The sequence below is a fragment of the Acartia tonsa genome, chromosome 6, assembly GCF_053477335.1.
Source record: "Acartia tonsa isolate MP-2025a chromosome 6, ASM5347733v1, whole genome shotgun sequence".
NCBI classification, from domain to species: Eukaryota; Metazoa; Arthropoda; class Copepoda; order Calanoida; family Acartiidae; genus Acartia; species Acartia tonsa.
The window spans coordinates 39,950,987-39,967,391 of record NC_137265.1 but is presented as its reverse complement, the minus strand read 5'-3'; the positions used below and the strand labels follow the sequence as shown (position 1 = coordinate 39,967,391).

At 32.8% G+C, this 16,405-nt stretch overlaps 2 protein-coding genes across 3 annotated transcripts in view; one reads left to right on the top strand and one right to left on the bottom strand.

Annotated features, from left to right (window-relative positions):
* The window catches only part of LOC145322650 (protein maelstrom homolog), a 209,714-nt gene that overhangs the window by 125,700 nt on the left and 67,609 nt on the right, over nt 1-16,405 (bottom strand). The window lies entirely within an intron of this gene.
* The window catches only part of LOC145322648 (tyrosine-protein kinase JAK2-like), a 62,636-nt gene that overhangs the window by 34,083 nt on the left and 12,148 nt on the right, over nt 1-16,405 (top strand). For both annotated transcript variants that reach the window (XR_013880779.1, XM_080164822.1), the window contains exons 14-30: nt 417-507; nt 1,634-1,717; nt 5,618-5,709; nt 6,164-6,292; nt 6,495-6,615; nt 7,406-7,472; nt 7,921-7,996; nt 9,342-9,486; nt 9,823-9,945; nt 11,731-11,849; nt 12,370-12,483; nt 12,796-12,872; nt 13,700-13,797; nt 15,190-15,285; nt 15,575-15,807; nt 16,002-16,132; nt 16,274-16,317. Coding sequence is in view for 1 of the 2 variants with exons in the window: in XM_080164822.1 (XP_080020948.1) it covers nt 417-507; nt 1,634-1,717; nt 5,618-5,709; nt 6,164-6,292; nt 6,495-6,615; nt 7,406-7,472; nt 7,921-7,996; nt 9,342-9,486; nt 9,823-9,945; nt 11,731-11,849; nt 12,370-12,483; nt 12,796-12,872; nt 13,700-13,797; nt 15,190-15,285; nt 15,575-15,807; nt 16,002-16,132; nt 16,274-16,317 (1,840 nt within the window). In the remaining variant the exon portion in view is untranslated. The remainder of the gene's footprint in view (nt 1-416; nt 508-1,633; nt 1,718-5,617; nt 5,710-6,163; nt 6,293-6,494; nt 6,616-7,405; nt 7,473-7,920; nt 7,997-9,341; nt 9,487-9,822; nt 9,946-11,730; nt 11,850-12,369; nt 12,484-12,795; nt 12,873-13,699; nt 13,798-15,189; nt 15,286-15,574; nt 15,808-16,001; nt 16,133-16,273; nt 16,318-16,405) is intronic.

The following is a 16,405-nucleotide window of genomic DNA, read 5'->3' as shown; positions in this document are numbered from 1 at the left end:
GTAGGCTGCTCTATAACATACTTTGTCTGTCCGTAACCATCCGTCATTCTGTAGCACAATATGGGGGAAATGTGATTTACTCGTCTGCTATTTAGATTAATTTTAAGTATAGGGATTCCTTTTACCAATGCGCACCTAGTATACATTTCACCCTGTCTGTCGGCCACGCTCTAAAATTCAAATGGGAAAATGTGATTAACTCGGCTTTTATTAGAGATAGGCAATTTATTTAAAGATTTTGCTGACTATTAAAACCTATTTTAAAACTTTTTTGGTTCGTCGGTCTATCTGTAATGCTCTGAAAAACTTAGTTAGAAATTACAAAAAATTACTGACAATTTTACTGTAAAGATTCCGTGGCGATCACTCTTTTTTATGCTATTATCCTTGTTAGCAAATAAATTTTGTTTGTTTAGATTGATAGAGAAGTGGACTTTTTCTCTGTGTTCTGAAATTAAATATCCAACACCAGAGGGTTCTAATAAAGTTCATGGTCCTATTTTAAAGGTTTTTATTTTTCATTAGCGCAGCTACTCTAGTACTTGGTTTGTTTGTTTAGAAAACCAATATCATTCATTTTATTTTATACTAGCGGCTACGCCCCTAGAGGCCTCTAGTGGCATTTAAATGTTTTTAATTTATTTTAAATATCTAATTTGAGAAATAATTTGTCTATGTTGTCAGCTCTTAAATTCATGCTTCTACGCAGCGCGACTACGCTAGCGAGACTACGCTAGCGACACTATGCGGCGAAAATATTTAATTTTTTTTTCGATTTTATTGTGATTTCTCTTGGGAGGGTGGTGGTACCCTCCCCCAAAATAGTTAAAAACCTTCCTGGGACATATGAGAATCTACCCTGTTAAGGAGAACCCAATCGGTTCAGCGGTTAGCGAGATCCTTCGGTACAGACACACAGACAAACAAACATCCTGTTACTTTATTATAAGGATTTATTTAGTTAGGGGGCTTATCCCCCTTGGGAGCTTTCTAGTTAGCCGAGCTTTAATTAATCTAGTCAAGGTTTCGTGATTTCTAAAGATATAGAATATATAAACGTGGATTTTATGACAGGGGAAAAATTATCGTCAATTAAGGTTGCTAACATGGACATCACTTATTTCTTAGTTCGTTAATCCAATAGAAGGGGAGGGTGTGGATGGATGGGGACGTTCTTTTAGCCAGCTACATGTTTCCCATTATTAGACTACATGATAATCTGGTGTAAGATCCAAGTTATGATAAATCCAGTAGAAGAGGATATTTTGATATACGACCTATTATTTCTGTACAAAATGCGATTCAACAGTGGAAAGGGAGATTAAGTTTTTACATAAATGTTACGAGAGGTCATTGAACTTTACACTATCATACTAGTAAAATTTTAAATCCTTTTAATTATTTGGCGGTGGCCCTTAAAATGCGAACACAAGCGCAAAATACCCTCCTCCTTATTATTCAATAAATAAGGGGGGAGGGGGTAATTTTATGTATTTTCTTTTTAGTTAGGTTACAATATATTGTGTAAGACTTTTTTTCAATTCATTAAGAAATAAGGGGTTGAGGGGGAGGGGTTCTAGTTCTATGAAGGAAAGCCTCAATTATCATAAATTTTTTATTTGAAATATTTTAGGATTTTGCGAGATCCAAGCTGGAAAAGTTGAATTATAAGAAAGGAAGTTATATTCTACGTCAGAGCTTAGATACACACGGACGGGTAATATAGATTTATTTATAAACAGCTACGCTACTCTACAAACTTGGTCGGTTGGTCGGTCTGTAATACTTTTATTATTCGAAAGTTCTAAAATTTCTGGTTTTGGGGATGAGTACTAAATCTTATTCCTCTGAAAATGGATCCCACTCCAAATAATTACATTTAGGCGTTAATATCTTTCTTATATACAGGGTGCGTCACATAAATCGGGACATTTTTTAAACGGCCATAGCGCGAAAACTACTTGACCAATCAGGACGTTTGACCCCACTATAGAAAGCTTAGGTAATGACCTTTTAGCACAAAAAAATCTTTGGACGAAGATGGACGTGTACACCGAGCTGGACGCGTATATGTTCAACAAGGCATATTCCAAATGCGCCGGTGGTTAAGTGCGCAAAATCACAAAACGTAGGGTCCGACAGGGAAGGAGTTGGAATCTTGACCCCAAATTTTGTGGGTGTCTTAGGCTCATTGAGACACACATTTTGCCGTGTTTAAATCCATTTTAGCTCAATCTTAGCCAAAATCAGGTCGATTTTTCAAGATTTTGAGCCTTAAGAAATCACAAACAGTAGGGCCCGACAGGGAAGGAGATGGAAATTTGACCCAAAATTTTTTGTGTGTCTTAAGCTCATCGAGACACGCATTTTGAGTACTTAAAGTCCACTGTAGCTAAATCCTAGCCCAAATGAGAGCTAAAACATGGATTTTGTCAATTTGGCGGTTACTCATGATCCTAAGGAAATGTGGCCTCCCAGTAGCACAATGGCATAGGCTCGAAATAAAGTATTACCAAACTTTACCAATAAACTGTAAAGAGATATGATAAATATACAACCAAAATAACAAGTTAATGTTGAAATTCAAATCCTTCTCGTTCCTTCTTGAATAAAAAATGAATTTGAAAATTTTGAAGATATATTTTAATTTCCTTATCAGGATGATGTTTTTATATGTCGTCTTTATGACAGGTTATTATATTATGAATATATTTCTTAAATTATGTATATAAACAAATATTATGCGATAATATCAAATTAAATTAAAAATAATTTATTTTTTATGTTTTTTTTTGTTCCAAAGTCATCCCTGCATTAAAGAAAGAAAAATGTGTGTTTTGTTTTACAAAGCAGACTAAATATATTATGATAATATACAACGTCTCTTTGTGAGTTCATATTTATAATATTGATTTTTATAAATGAATTAATGAAAAAATATTTGTTTGAAATTTGACTAAATATCATATCGTATAATTTACTTAACCCTTTTATTTAACAACCTTTGTTTTTAGGTCCTTTTTATTTAAATATTTCAAACAGCTGCCTTTTTTTTATGTTTAAAGTTAGAAAAACAATTTTTTCAGAAGATGTTTATCTTTATTATTATTTTATATTAGAAATCTCAAAATTTATTAGCGGAACCATAAAGTATTTTGAATTTGGGCTGTGGTAAAAAATCTTGATAGTGGACATAAAAATGCACATGAAGCTCTCTAAATTTTTTTTAGGATTATTTTTTTTGGGGGGGATATTCACCCCCCAATTAAAAAACTGTTTGGGGGGGTAAATTTTATATGGGGGGGGAATAATCACCCCTTTACCCCCTCCCCTTGGTCGTCCTTGTAGTTGTTACAAAATGGGTGAAATTGCACCACAGTTCTGATCCCACAATGTAAAAATTTCAATTTAGTTTGAAACAGCATTTTGACACTCCGAGTATCATTTTACCCACAAACCTGTCGCATAACTCTTTTTTTTAATTTGAATCCCAAAATAAAGCTTGAACGTCTTTGATTTTTTTATCCTTATATAAAAGTATCATGATAACTATTTATCTATTTGTCTCAAAGAATCTCGCTAACTGCTAGACAGATATGGTTTTTCTTTACATTAAAGCTTTTTATATGTCCTGGCAATGTTTATAACTGTTTTGGGAAGGGTGCCTCCACCATATAAAAATTGCTCCTGAACAAAAAATAACCCTCTAAAAATTTTTAAAAACAATCATCTTAAGTATAGTTAGGACTCTCCACCCCCCCCCCCCTCCCCTCCCTATCCCCAAGTGCCCCTAGAGACTTTAAGGGTACGTAGCCGATAGTCCTTATATGGAAATAATGAGATGTATGTATATCTGTCTGTAACAAAGGAACTCGCTATCCACTGAACAGATATAGTCCTTGGTTTTTTTTTGTAAAACTTAAATTTAAAAATGGAGGGGATCAAATTCTAGTGCCCCTAATGAGCGCTGGGGGCGTAGCCGCTTGTTTTAAGTATGTCAAGCATCATTTTAAAATTAAAAAGAAAATAAATGTTTCAGATAATAACAACCCAACAAATTATGTCTATAGCAATTTGATCAGCTGATTGGTTTGAATACTAGATGTTTTTTTAAGTAGCGCAGCTACTCTAAATCTAGGGGATAAATCTAATGTTGCTTAGAATTTACTTTCAGGTGTTTTAAACGTTGTAAATTGAAGATTTTATTTTGATAATTAATATTTTACAACAATATCTGCTATAAACTGTGAGTAAGTTTGATAAAATTACGTTTTTTTTGCAAGCTTTTTGGAAAATACTTCATTATTTTTATAAATCTGACAAAATAGAATTTCTGTTTAAGTAAATAACATAGCCACAAAAAGGTTTAAGTGGTTATTGAAATATTTTATTACCATTCTTGATAATTAAATAGTCGTTAAATATGTTTAATTTGCCTTTTTTAAAAAGACAAGTAAAATATCCTACTTTAATGCTACTTTTATGAAGTTATCTTAAACCTTTTCCAAAAGTTTATTCTATAAAACTATTTTATTTTCCATTGATTTTATTGATTATATAGGTTCAAAATATTAAAAGTATTTTTTAAAGGCTATAGATTAATTTTGATTAATTCCGGTTTTTAATTTTTTTCAAATCTGAAAGAATATGCATGTCTTTTCAAAGAATAGATTAAATAAAAAACGAAATTAAACATATTCAGGCTATGAAAAAGCAAAAAATATTCTTTTTTACCATTAAATCGCAAATATTTAAAATCATTAGATTTTAAGCTTATTTTGCATGGAAACACATTTTTTCAGTTATTTCTTCTCAACAATGGATCTTAAATGATTATTAATGAAAACTTTTATGAAAATGTTATTAACAAAAACTTCAAATAAAGGAAATAATTGCCGTTTGCGAAAATGTGTGCAAAAAGTTGCCAATATCTCGTTAGAAGGGACTTAATAGATTTTAATTCTTACTGCTTACGACTCAGTGGACTATAAACTATTAGAAAAGTATCACTTTAAGGTGAAATTTTGAGGGTCAACTTTTTTTCTTTTAAAATTCGCAGTGGTAGCCCGATCTTAATTCAATGGACTTTTGGGCCTAGGGCTACTTTGAAGCATGCACCAATAGACGTGCCCATACCACAAAGACCTCTTTCATTGCCACTATCAAGGAGAACTACGCCAGCTTGGACAGGTACATTTTAACCTGGACCTGCCGGCGGTTGAGGAGGCTGGTAGAGACTGTGATTGAGGCTGGCGGCGATTTTATTGAATAATCTACTAGTCATATACCAATTTCTTTAAAAATTACAAAATGTCCCGATTTATGTGACGCACCCTGTATAGTTAGTTATTTTTCAGGGAAGGAGAGGGCCTTGTACCGTAAATTCTAATTGGTACCCAAAGTTTTATAAACTTGTTTACTCATTGGTTAGCTTAGAAACTTTGGGTATTTTTATTAATTTTGATTTGTTAATTCCAGACTAGTAGTTTCCAAACATTTTAACCAATAATTTTAGCCTAAAGGAGAAGTAATCTTCATGGGTTAAATTTATTCTCCATTATCTTATCCCTTTTAATCCCTGGTTATTTTTTCATTTTTATAATCTTTTATTTTTTAGATTTTCTTAATGGTTTGCACAGAGGATAAATGTCCTCCAGAGGAGCTTTGTATTCTTAAGGATAAAAATACAAACCAGTTTTCTTTACAAAGGTATGTCTAACCGAATTTCTCCATTGGCATTCACTCATGGAAAATAGCCTAAAACCATTCTGAAACTTAGAAAAGAAATAGCCTGAAACTATCCTGGAATCTAAGTGAATTTTTCCTAAATTCCAATCTTTTCATTGGTTAGAGATTAGAGTAAAACACCAGAAGGAGAAAGAGTTAAGAAATTGTTACCCTATCGCAATGACCTTGTGCCGACTCTCATTTGGATCTTTTAAAAATCAACCAATGGTAACGGGAATATTAAAACAGCCAAGTAGCAGAAAACAATTTGCTAGCAGACGGAAAAAGGTCACTGAAAAAAGGAGGGGAGGTAGTTATCTGTATTTACATATATACTATGATCTGTTTGTTTAGATAGATGAAAAACTAAGAGACAAAAACTTAATGTAACTTCTTTATATAATAAAAACACTTCTCAGTTTTACTTTTATTTTAGGGGTGGAGGGATTAAGTTAGAGGACGAAGCCTACTTGCCCTACTTAACTATAGACGAGCTTATTAAAGTGTTGAAACAGCAGAAATTCTTCAGATTAGTGGACTGTATTCATCCCAGTGAATTTGACAGGTAAGGTGTTTCTAGAAGTTGACCGCTTAAAAAAGCTTAAAACCACCACAGGACAAGTAGATATATTCCCTGAAGAGTAGAAATCGAACGGTTCAGCGGTTACCGAGATCTTAAGCTTTTGACAGACATCAAGCTACTTTGTATAATAGTTAGGTTAGCGGTCTTTTGTTAATAGAAAGTTCTAAACCATTGACTAATTCAGGTGCCACAGTCTGTTGCTTTGTCGTAATCCTGTGCAGTGGCGTCAGGATGCACTGGGAACCAGAGCCTCAAATACCTCGGATAGATTTATTATTCCACATAATCAACTATTCAAATATGAGGTGAGATCATTTTTAAAGGTTTACTTTTTCACTTAGTATCTCTAAAACGCTTGATTTTATAATACAAATTTTAAGATTTCAAATTCTTATACTGCAATTTGTCCATAACGAATAGCCTTTGAGGTATATTAGAATTGTCTTGTCGATTTTAAACTTGGTAAGATGATTCCCGTAAGGATTAGGTACGATTTAGAAAGCGGCTCCGCTGTAATCGTTACAAAAGTCTGTAGGTCCAATTAAAACAAGTTATTTTTTTACCTCTTTTATTTTGGAATAATGATTCCTTGGACAGCAAGGTACAATATTACAGGCGAAGCACCTATAATATCCTATAAAGTCAAAAAAAATCAAATATCTTATAAAATAGTATCCTTTATAAGCAATTTTGTTTGCATTTAAGATTTTAACCTTATTATTATTATTATTTGATTCTTTATTTGTCTTAATTATTTGCATAAAAAGTTTACATCTTAATTATAAGAGTTATTATAACAATATTAAAATAAACTAATCCAAGATATTCTCTTATATAAAAAAAAGGTGTCAGTTGATTATAAAGCAATAGTAAAAAAAAGAGAGAAAATTGCCGTTTAACATAAAAAGTGTACATTTAAATTATAAATTTCAAGACTAATTCAACATAATATAATATCTCCTCAAAATATGTCAAATTTATACCAAAAAAAATAGAACTTTAAAATGTCTTAGAAGGAAAAATAAGCGTCATTGAGAAGAAAAAAAATATTTATGATACAAAAATAAGATTTTAACCTAATAATCTTTCTTGCAGGGTATCGAGCACCGAGGTCGTATGTGCATGGTTTGGAAGGGAGAGTGGAGAAGAGCAAATGAAAAGGAAACTCGAAGCATTCATTATCGAAAATGACAATTCTTGCAATTTTTTTTTATCGAAGATACTCTATAATTCACTACGTTTATCCGTCCGCCAGTCCGTCCGTAACGCAACAGGGTAAATGTGATTTTCTTAGCTGCTTTTTAATATAGATTTTATTGGAGAGGATACGCCTTGTCAAGGTCCTTCAGTATACAATTTATTTGGCCCATAAAAAAAAATTATTTATTAAATAGCAAAATTTTGTGATTTTATTTAGTTTAAAAACGTATCTCTTCCCTTTTTTATTATCACTGAACATATGCTTTAAAATTTTTTTTTGTTCGTTTATTCATCCATCATTTTTTAGTGCTTGGATACTTATGGATGTTGTCATCGTAGTTTCTGTTTGCAATGCACAGACTTCAATGTACATTTTAACGAAATGAATGCTTTATTGTCATTTGCTTAGGTTGAAGTGGCTATAAAACAGCTGAAGAATGAATACATGGATGAAATGTCAACACAATTTCTCAATCTAGCTTCCAGGTATAATTTTAATACTCTATTACAGGTATATATCATATATTTAGATCCATGAGATATGATGATCCAAGTATCTGCCAGGTGTTTGGAGCCTGTCAGTGTCTAACCATAGAATAATATATATTATATATTTAGATGCATGAGATATGATGATCCAAGTATCTGCCAGGTGTTTGGAGCCTGTCTATCTATCCATAGTATAATAATTGTTATATATTTAGATCCATGAGATATGATGATCCAAGTATCTTCCAGGTGTTTGGAGCTTGTCTATCCATAGTATGATAATTGTTATATATTTAGATCCATGAGATATGATGATCCAAGTATCTTCCAGGTGTTTGGAGCTTGTCTATCCATAGTATAATAATTGTTATATATTTAGATCCATGAGATATGATGATCCAAGTATCTGCCAGGTGTTTGGAGCTTGTCTATCCATAGTATAATAATTGTTATATATTTAGATCCATGAGATATGATGATCCAAGTATCTGCCAGGTGTTTGGAGCTTGTCTATCCATAGAATAATATATATTTAGATCCATGAGATATGATGATCCAAGTATCTGCCAGGTGTTTGGAGCTTGTCTATCCATAGTATAATAATTGTTATATATTTAGATCCATGAGATATGATGATCCAAGTATCTGCCAGGTGTTTGGAGCTTGTCTATCCATAGAATAATATATATTTAGATCCATGAGATATGATGATCCAAGTATCTGCCAGGTGTTTGGAGCTTGTCTATCCATAGTATAATAATTGTTATATATTTAGATCCATGAGATATGATGATCCAAGTATCTGCCAGGTGTTTGGAGCTTGTCTATCCATAGAATAATATATATTTAGATCCATGAGATATGATGATCCAAGTATCTGCCAGGTGTTTGGAGCCTGTCTATCCATAGTATAATAAATGTTATATATTCAGATCCATGAGATATGATGACCCAAGTATCTGCCAGGTGTTTGGAGCTTGTCTATCCATAGAATAATAAATATTATATATTTAGATCCATGAGATATGATGATCCAAGTATCTGCCAGGTGTTTGGAGCTTGTCTATCCATAGAATAATAAATATTATATATTTAGATCCATGAGATATGATGATCCAAGTATCTGCCAGGTGTTTGGAGCCTGTCTATCCATAGTATAATAAATGTTATATATTCAGATCCATGAGATATGATGACCCAAGTATCTGCCAGGTGTTTGGAGCTTGTCTATCCATAGTATAATAATTGTTATATATTTAGATCCATGAGATATGATGATCCAAGTATCTGCCAGGTGTTTGGAGCTTGTCTATCCAAAGAATAATATATATTATATATTTAGATCCATGAGATATGATGATCCAAGTATCTGCCAGGTGTTTGGAGCTTGTCTACCTATAGACACAGAACCTCTTATTCTCGTGAGAGAATATTTTAAATTTGGACCTCTTGATGCTTTTCTTAGAGATCATAAACAACAGCTTAAGGTACAGTTTTCATTTTGTTCAGTATCTAACGATAATTATTCATTTATTAGCTGTATTAGACGCAAATGTAAGCGAATTGAGCGAATTTATAGACGTATACAACAAAAAGTGATGCTTTTTATTGTTAACCGATCTTCCCCTTCCCCCTATTTTTGAAATAAATTGAAAATAAGGTGAGAGGGAATTTTTTCCCTATGCCTAACCCTTGTTGGACCAATACCTGCGGTCCCAGACCATGCGGGGCTACTCATAAGCTTGGCTAGAGCTTTTTTTATTCTATTTTTCTAAATATATCCATCTATCTTTGTATCTATCTATCTATCTATCTATATTCAGGATGTTGAGCTGCTGGAAGCTGGCACCAGCCTGGCTAGAGCTCTCTTCTTTCTACAAGAGAAAGGTTTAGTCCACAGAGACATCAGATGTAGAAATGTTTATGTGGCAGAGTATACTGATAAGGTGAATATATTCTAACCATCCTCATAATGAAGTAACAGGATGTCTGTCTGTTTGTATCTATAAGAGAAAGGTTTAGTCCACGGGGATATCAGATGTAGAAATGTTTATGTTGCAAAATATACGGATAAGGTGAATATTTATTGACTATCCTATTTTATAAAGTAACTAGCGGCTTGGCCCTAGCCTCTAGGGGCTTTTCCCCAAGAGATGATAAAAATAATAAGGCGAAATTCGTAAAAGGACCAGGGAAATGTTCTGTAAAAAAAAGGACCAAGGAAATGTTCTGCAAAAAAAAGGACCAAGGAAATGTTCTGCAAAAAAAGGACCAAGGAAATGTTCTGCAAAAAAAAATGTGGGGGGGGGGATTTTTTGTTTTTTGGGGGGTTGGGGGTGTCCCACAGGACCAGAAGGTATATTTCCTGAGGAGTAGAATCCGATCAGTTCAGTGGTTACCGAGATCTTAAGCTTCAGACGGACGGACAGACAGACAGACATCAAGCTACTTTGTATTATAGATATGGTTTCTTTGTCTGAATCTTAAGATTTCTATAACCACTGAACAGAACATTGAGTTCTCTGGTTTAGGAAAGCTTCTAGGATGGTTTTGGGCTATTCAAACTTTCAGATTTAAGTCTTAGAATTGATTTATGCTCAATCTGTCAATATAGAGCCTCTAGATGCAAGTGGAGCAGCCACTAGTTTTTCATAAAGTACATGGATGTATAACAAACTGTTGGTCTTACAGAATATAACAGATTACCAACAGGGATAAGGGATGGGAAACGTAGGAAAATATTATTTCAGGCCTATTTCTAGCCTAATTAACCAGTTTTGGGATGGCGCAGTGGTTCGTATAAAACGCTAATGAAAAAGCTGTGTGTGTGTGTGTGTGTAGATAAAGTATAGAATCAAATTCAGGTAGCTAGTTTAAAGTAAAAAACATAACTTTTTATAAACCTATATATTAATGGCTTTTGTTAAAATGAAGTTTTTTCTCTCCCAAAATTTTTTATCTTTTACTTTGGTAATTTGAACTGTCAGAGAGAGCTATCGTTGGGTTTCCCTCAGACAGATTTTAGTTTGTATTATTTGCATTTTTATTAATGAGTAAAAATTTTATTTGAAAATTTCATTGCTAATTAAAATTCAAATAAATAAATTAATATGCACTTGGGTAACATTCTATCAAGTTCTTTAGATACTATTATGAAGTGATAGATTTGTACTGTGTTGTATTGTACATATATTAGGGTTAAGGTGTTGTATCAATTCCGTATTAAATTTTTAAAATTCAAAATACAACATCTAATTTATAAACTACCAAATGAAAATTCGTAGCTACCTTCTTTCCAAAAAATAATCCCGTTATTTTTATTTTTTCTATATGGCCCTTTTTAATGTTTAACTCTAAGCAGATTTAATAATTAAGCTAATGTGATCTAACACCATTTATATTTATTTTTTAGTAGCAGACGAAATCATTATTTTTTCTAGAATTGTCTGCTTCTAAAATTTCCGCCAATTGGTGATTGGTTGTTAAAAACAGGCCGATTCTTATTGGTTTAGAGCGATAGCTACTTGGGAGTGTCCGCCAGTTTGATAGGAATTTGTAATAGTTGCAATATCCCTTTAGAATCTAGGCCAGGACCTAATTAATGGCCAGGTTTCCTATCCCTTATTCCTGATTACCAAGCAAAGTTACCTGAAATTCGGCTCACCCCGATGTGGCTCACCACTAAAGTGATTTAAAGATCCAGCTCAGCAGACACTAGCTTTTTTTTTCAGGTGTTAAAAGTGAAGCTTTGTGAGGGAGGGCTGGGTGCACCCCGTGCGGAGGATGTTCATTGGTTAGATTGGCATCAACTACAGAGTCTTATTTCATCAGGAGCTTTGTTATCCTACAGGTTAGCTAAACTTTTAGTTCTTTTTCTTTCCAAGAAAGATGTACCTGATTAATTCAAGCCTTAAATTAACATGGAACATTTGTTTGCTTTAGTCATCATTAATGCCTACTTAATATTCTCTAAAAAATGAACCAAACTTTTATGTGGTACAAAGATTTATTATTCAATCAAACATTGTAATTTTTTAGAAATAGGGTACATTTAAATATTAATTTTTTTTTGTTGCTGAAAAATATATCCCTTTAAAAAGTAATTGGATGTCTTGTCTGTGTGTGTAACGTAAGATCTCGCTAAGCGCAAACAGATATTGTTTTTCTTTACAATGAAGCTTTTCAGAGGTTTATAAAAGGTTTATAACTATTTGGGGAAGAGTATCACCAACCACAATCCCAATAGAAATCTACCCTGTGAAAAAAAACCGCCTGTAAAAAAAAATAAACCTCTAATTTAAGGTCCCATTCACTCAAGTGGAGTGCCCCTTGAGACCTTTAAATAACCTTATTAATTTGTATGAATTCAGGCATCTAAACTCCAGTTTTGAATGCAACGGAAACAATCAGCTGTCTGGAGCTATGATCAACTTGAATGGAGGCTTCAATCCTGGAGTAACTGGAGGCTGTGTTATTGATACCAGGTATTATTTAAAGTGACGAAGAATAAATCTTTCCCATTTTTTTTCGTTATTATAAAACTTTATGTACTTTCGTTTTGTACTTGAAGCATTAGTTTTACTATTTAATTTCCTTATTCAAGAGTATTTTTAAAGAAAGGGCGCTCAGTATAAATAAAATATATAGAATAGACTTTCAATTATGTTCATAATTAAAACCATAAAGTGATAATTAAAAATCAAAAAGACCATATTTGTATTCCATCAAACTATTTTTTGCAATAATTATTGTAAAGGATTGAATTTTTGTTAAAATTAATGTTTTAAAATTTTTAGTTCACAGAAGATAAATTGTACGCTAGCTAGTGATGTTTGGTCTTTTGGAACTGTTCTTTGGGAGATTTTTAGTAAAGGTAATATTTCACTTTCTCTTATTTTAAATATCCGTCCATCAAAAATGTTTTTGAGAAAACTTCATTTTTCTGACCACTATAACACACTTTTTCTGGTACCACCCTCCCAAAAAAGAGAAATCGCACATAGAAAAATTTACTCTTCAACATTTTTTTACTGTTTCTTTTCAAAGGGGGGAGGCGGATGTGCCACTTTTTGAAACCGAAAGTAAAACGTGCATGATCTCAGCCCATAAAAGAGTTATATCTCTAAAATTCGGCACAGCAGTTGCTTTTGTGAAGAACAATATGGAACTGTGAAGAAACGGCGGCGGAACCGCCGAATTTTTTTTGCCTTTTTTCGCCAAATTAGACAGTTCTCAATCATCTGAGATAAACTTTTTTTCTCATAAAAATTTCCCTTATATTTTCACGTGACACTTGTAATATTTCAAACATGTCAATATTAAAAAAAAAAGTTTATCTTAGATGATTGAAAATTGTCTATTATGGCGAGAAAAGGCAAAAAAATCGGGGGGAAACGACGGTTTTCGGCGGGAGTGGCGGTTTCGCCGCCGTTTCTTCACAGTTCCATATTCTTCACCACAAAAGCAACTACTGTGCCGAATTTGAGAGCTGTAAATCTTTTATGGGCTGAGATCATGCAGGTTTTACTTTCGTTTCAAAAAGTGGCACATCCGCCTCCCCCCTTTTAAAAAAAGGTAATAAAGTACATTCGCTCTCCCCCTCTCCAAGTTCCCCTAGAGGCCTCTAGGGGCGTAGCTGCTAGTTATGCACAAAGAATTTTAAAAATCTTAGGAACCCAATTGAATAGTTGTATTTTGCAGGTTCGAAACCACTGCCGCACGTACCGTTGCTGGAGGCTGCCAGGCAATACCTGAGCGGTGACAGACTCAAGTGGCCAATGGGCCAAAGTCTAAAACAGGTAGTTTTTATTTTTTTGTACAGAAAATCTCAAACGATAAACTCTACGTCGCCGTGTTATTCATAGTTATTTTACTGCTAACAGACCAAATATTTTCTGTTACTAAGTTACCTTTTGTTGGACAGCAAAAGCAACGAAGAACGGTAGTATGTTTGCTGCTAAATTACTCTGAAACTAGGGAATAGTTATTGTATTCTGTACCCAAAAGCTGCTAAGCCTATAAATATTTCTAAGTTGAGACAATAATGTTAATTATTGGTGCCCCCTTCCAAATCAAAGAATTATGTCACATATGATTCAACTATTTCATAGTTCTATCCCTTATCTTGTCATTTCTAGGTTCGTTAATACTATTTCATAGAACTATCCCTTTATCTTGTCATTTCTAGGTTTCTTAATATTATTTCATAGAACTATTCCTTTATCTTGTCATTTCTAGGTTTCTTAATACTATTTCATAGAACTATCCCTTTATCTTGTCATTTCTAGGTTTCTTAATACTATTTCATAGAACTATCCCTTTATCTTGTCATTTCTAGGTTTCTTAATACTATTTCATAGAACTATCCCTTTATCTTGTCATTTCTAGGTTTCTTAATACTATTTCATAGAACTATCCCTTAATCTTGTCATTTCTAGGTTTCTTAATACTATTTCATAGAACTATCCCTTTATCTTGTCATTTCTAGGTTTCTTAATATTATTTCATAGAACTAATCCTTTATCTTGTCATTTCTAGGTTTCTTAATACTAATTCATAGAACTATCCCTTTATCTTGTCATTTCTAGGTTTCTTAATACTATTTCATAGAACTATCCCTTTATCTTATCATTTCTAGGTTTCTTAATACTATTTCATAGAAATATCCCTTTATCTTGTCATTTCTAGGTTTCTTAAGACTATTTCATAGAAATATCCTTTTATCTTGTCATTTCTAGGTTTCTTAGTACCATTTCATAGAACTATCCCTTTATCTTGTCATTTCTAGGTTCCTTAATACTATTTCATAGATCTATCCCTTTATCTTGTCATTTCTAGGTTTCTTAATACTATTTCATAGAACTATCCCTTTATCTTGTCATTTCTAGGTTTCTTAATACTATTTCATAGAACTATTCCTTTATCTTGTCATTTCTAGGTTTCTTAATACTATTTCATATAACTATCCCTTTATCTTGTCATTTCTAGGTTCCTTAATACTATTTCATAGAACTATCCCTTTATCTTGTCATTTCTAGGTTTCTAATACTATTTCATAGAACTATCCCTTTATCTTGTCATTTCTAGGTTTTGGTGTTCCCTTCCTAATGATAAGATTATGTCACATATTAAGATTCAACTATTTCATAGAAATTCCCCTTAGCTTTATAAACCTGTAGGATTATTTCTAGGTTGAAACAATAATGATTAACTGTTGGTGTCCCCTTCCTGACCAAAGAATCAAGCCACAGCTGATTATGAGAGATTTAAATCAAATTTTATATAAGGTAATTTCTTCATGTAATTTATTAGTGCAGCTATTATGTAACTAAGTTTATGTCAGACTGTTCATCTAAATTTAAACCGTGCGGGGCTAAACTTAACCCAGTATAACCTAACCTAACCTGTTATGAAGGAAAAATTAGATACACGTAAAACCAACTCATCACCCTCACTTGTTTTCTCTTTATTTTCAAGTAAATGTTAAGTGTTCAACTAGGTACTTTGAGGTAAACCGCTGCTATTTTTGTAATTTCAAAGTCCATTCAAACTGGTTTTAAAAACTTTATACTCTAGGTTTTCAACTCACGACGGCCAAACGATTATGTTACCATCGACGACTCGAAGAATACTGTCACTCAAACCGCTAGAACTGTAGTTACAGCAGACCCACCGCCACCCACCCCTCCACTAACCTCAACTTTACCTGCCGCTCAACAACAGACGTCAGCAGGAGCTGTGGCAGCTGCTAATGTTAGCAGCTCTTTGTATACAAGCAGCCTTGTTCCAGTTTTCAAAGAAGTAACAAGGTGAACTGTCTTATAATAACTAAAAGATTTCACGTGACCAAGCTTTTTTGTTTATTAGTTAATAAAGAGATAAAAGACTTTATTTCTTAAATTCTAGCCTTATATTGACTATTTGCTTAAGTCTTAATTTTTTCTACTAGAAGGTATTTAATCTTAATACAATTTCAAAACATCTCCTAACAAAATATTTTCAGGAACCTAGGGTTTGATTTTTCAAGTTTTGGAGACACAGATTCAACATCTCCATTAATTGGAGCATCAAGTAGCTCTTCATCTTCTATTTATAATTCTGATATTTCTGCACTTACATGCCAAACTAGCATAGGTAAATACCTAATTATTAATTTGGTAGATTTTTCACTTTTATTTGTGTTTCATAGATTTTAAACATATAAAATTTTGATTATTAATAAATTGTTTAAATGCAAGGAGATTTAAATTTTTAAATTCTGTTTTTCGTTTTCAGATTGGGGAGGTCAATATTCTCTGAACTCAATATATCCATTGGAGGTAACTATCATTTTACCTGGAAATCTCTGGAGGACAGTTACTCTACTACATGGTTTATAATTAAACTTAATCTTGCTCAATAAATGGA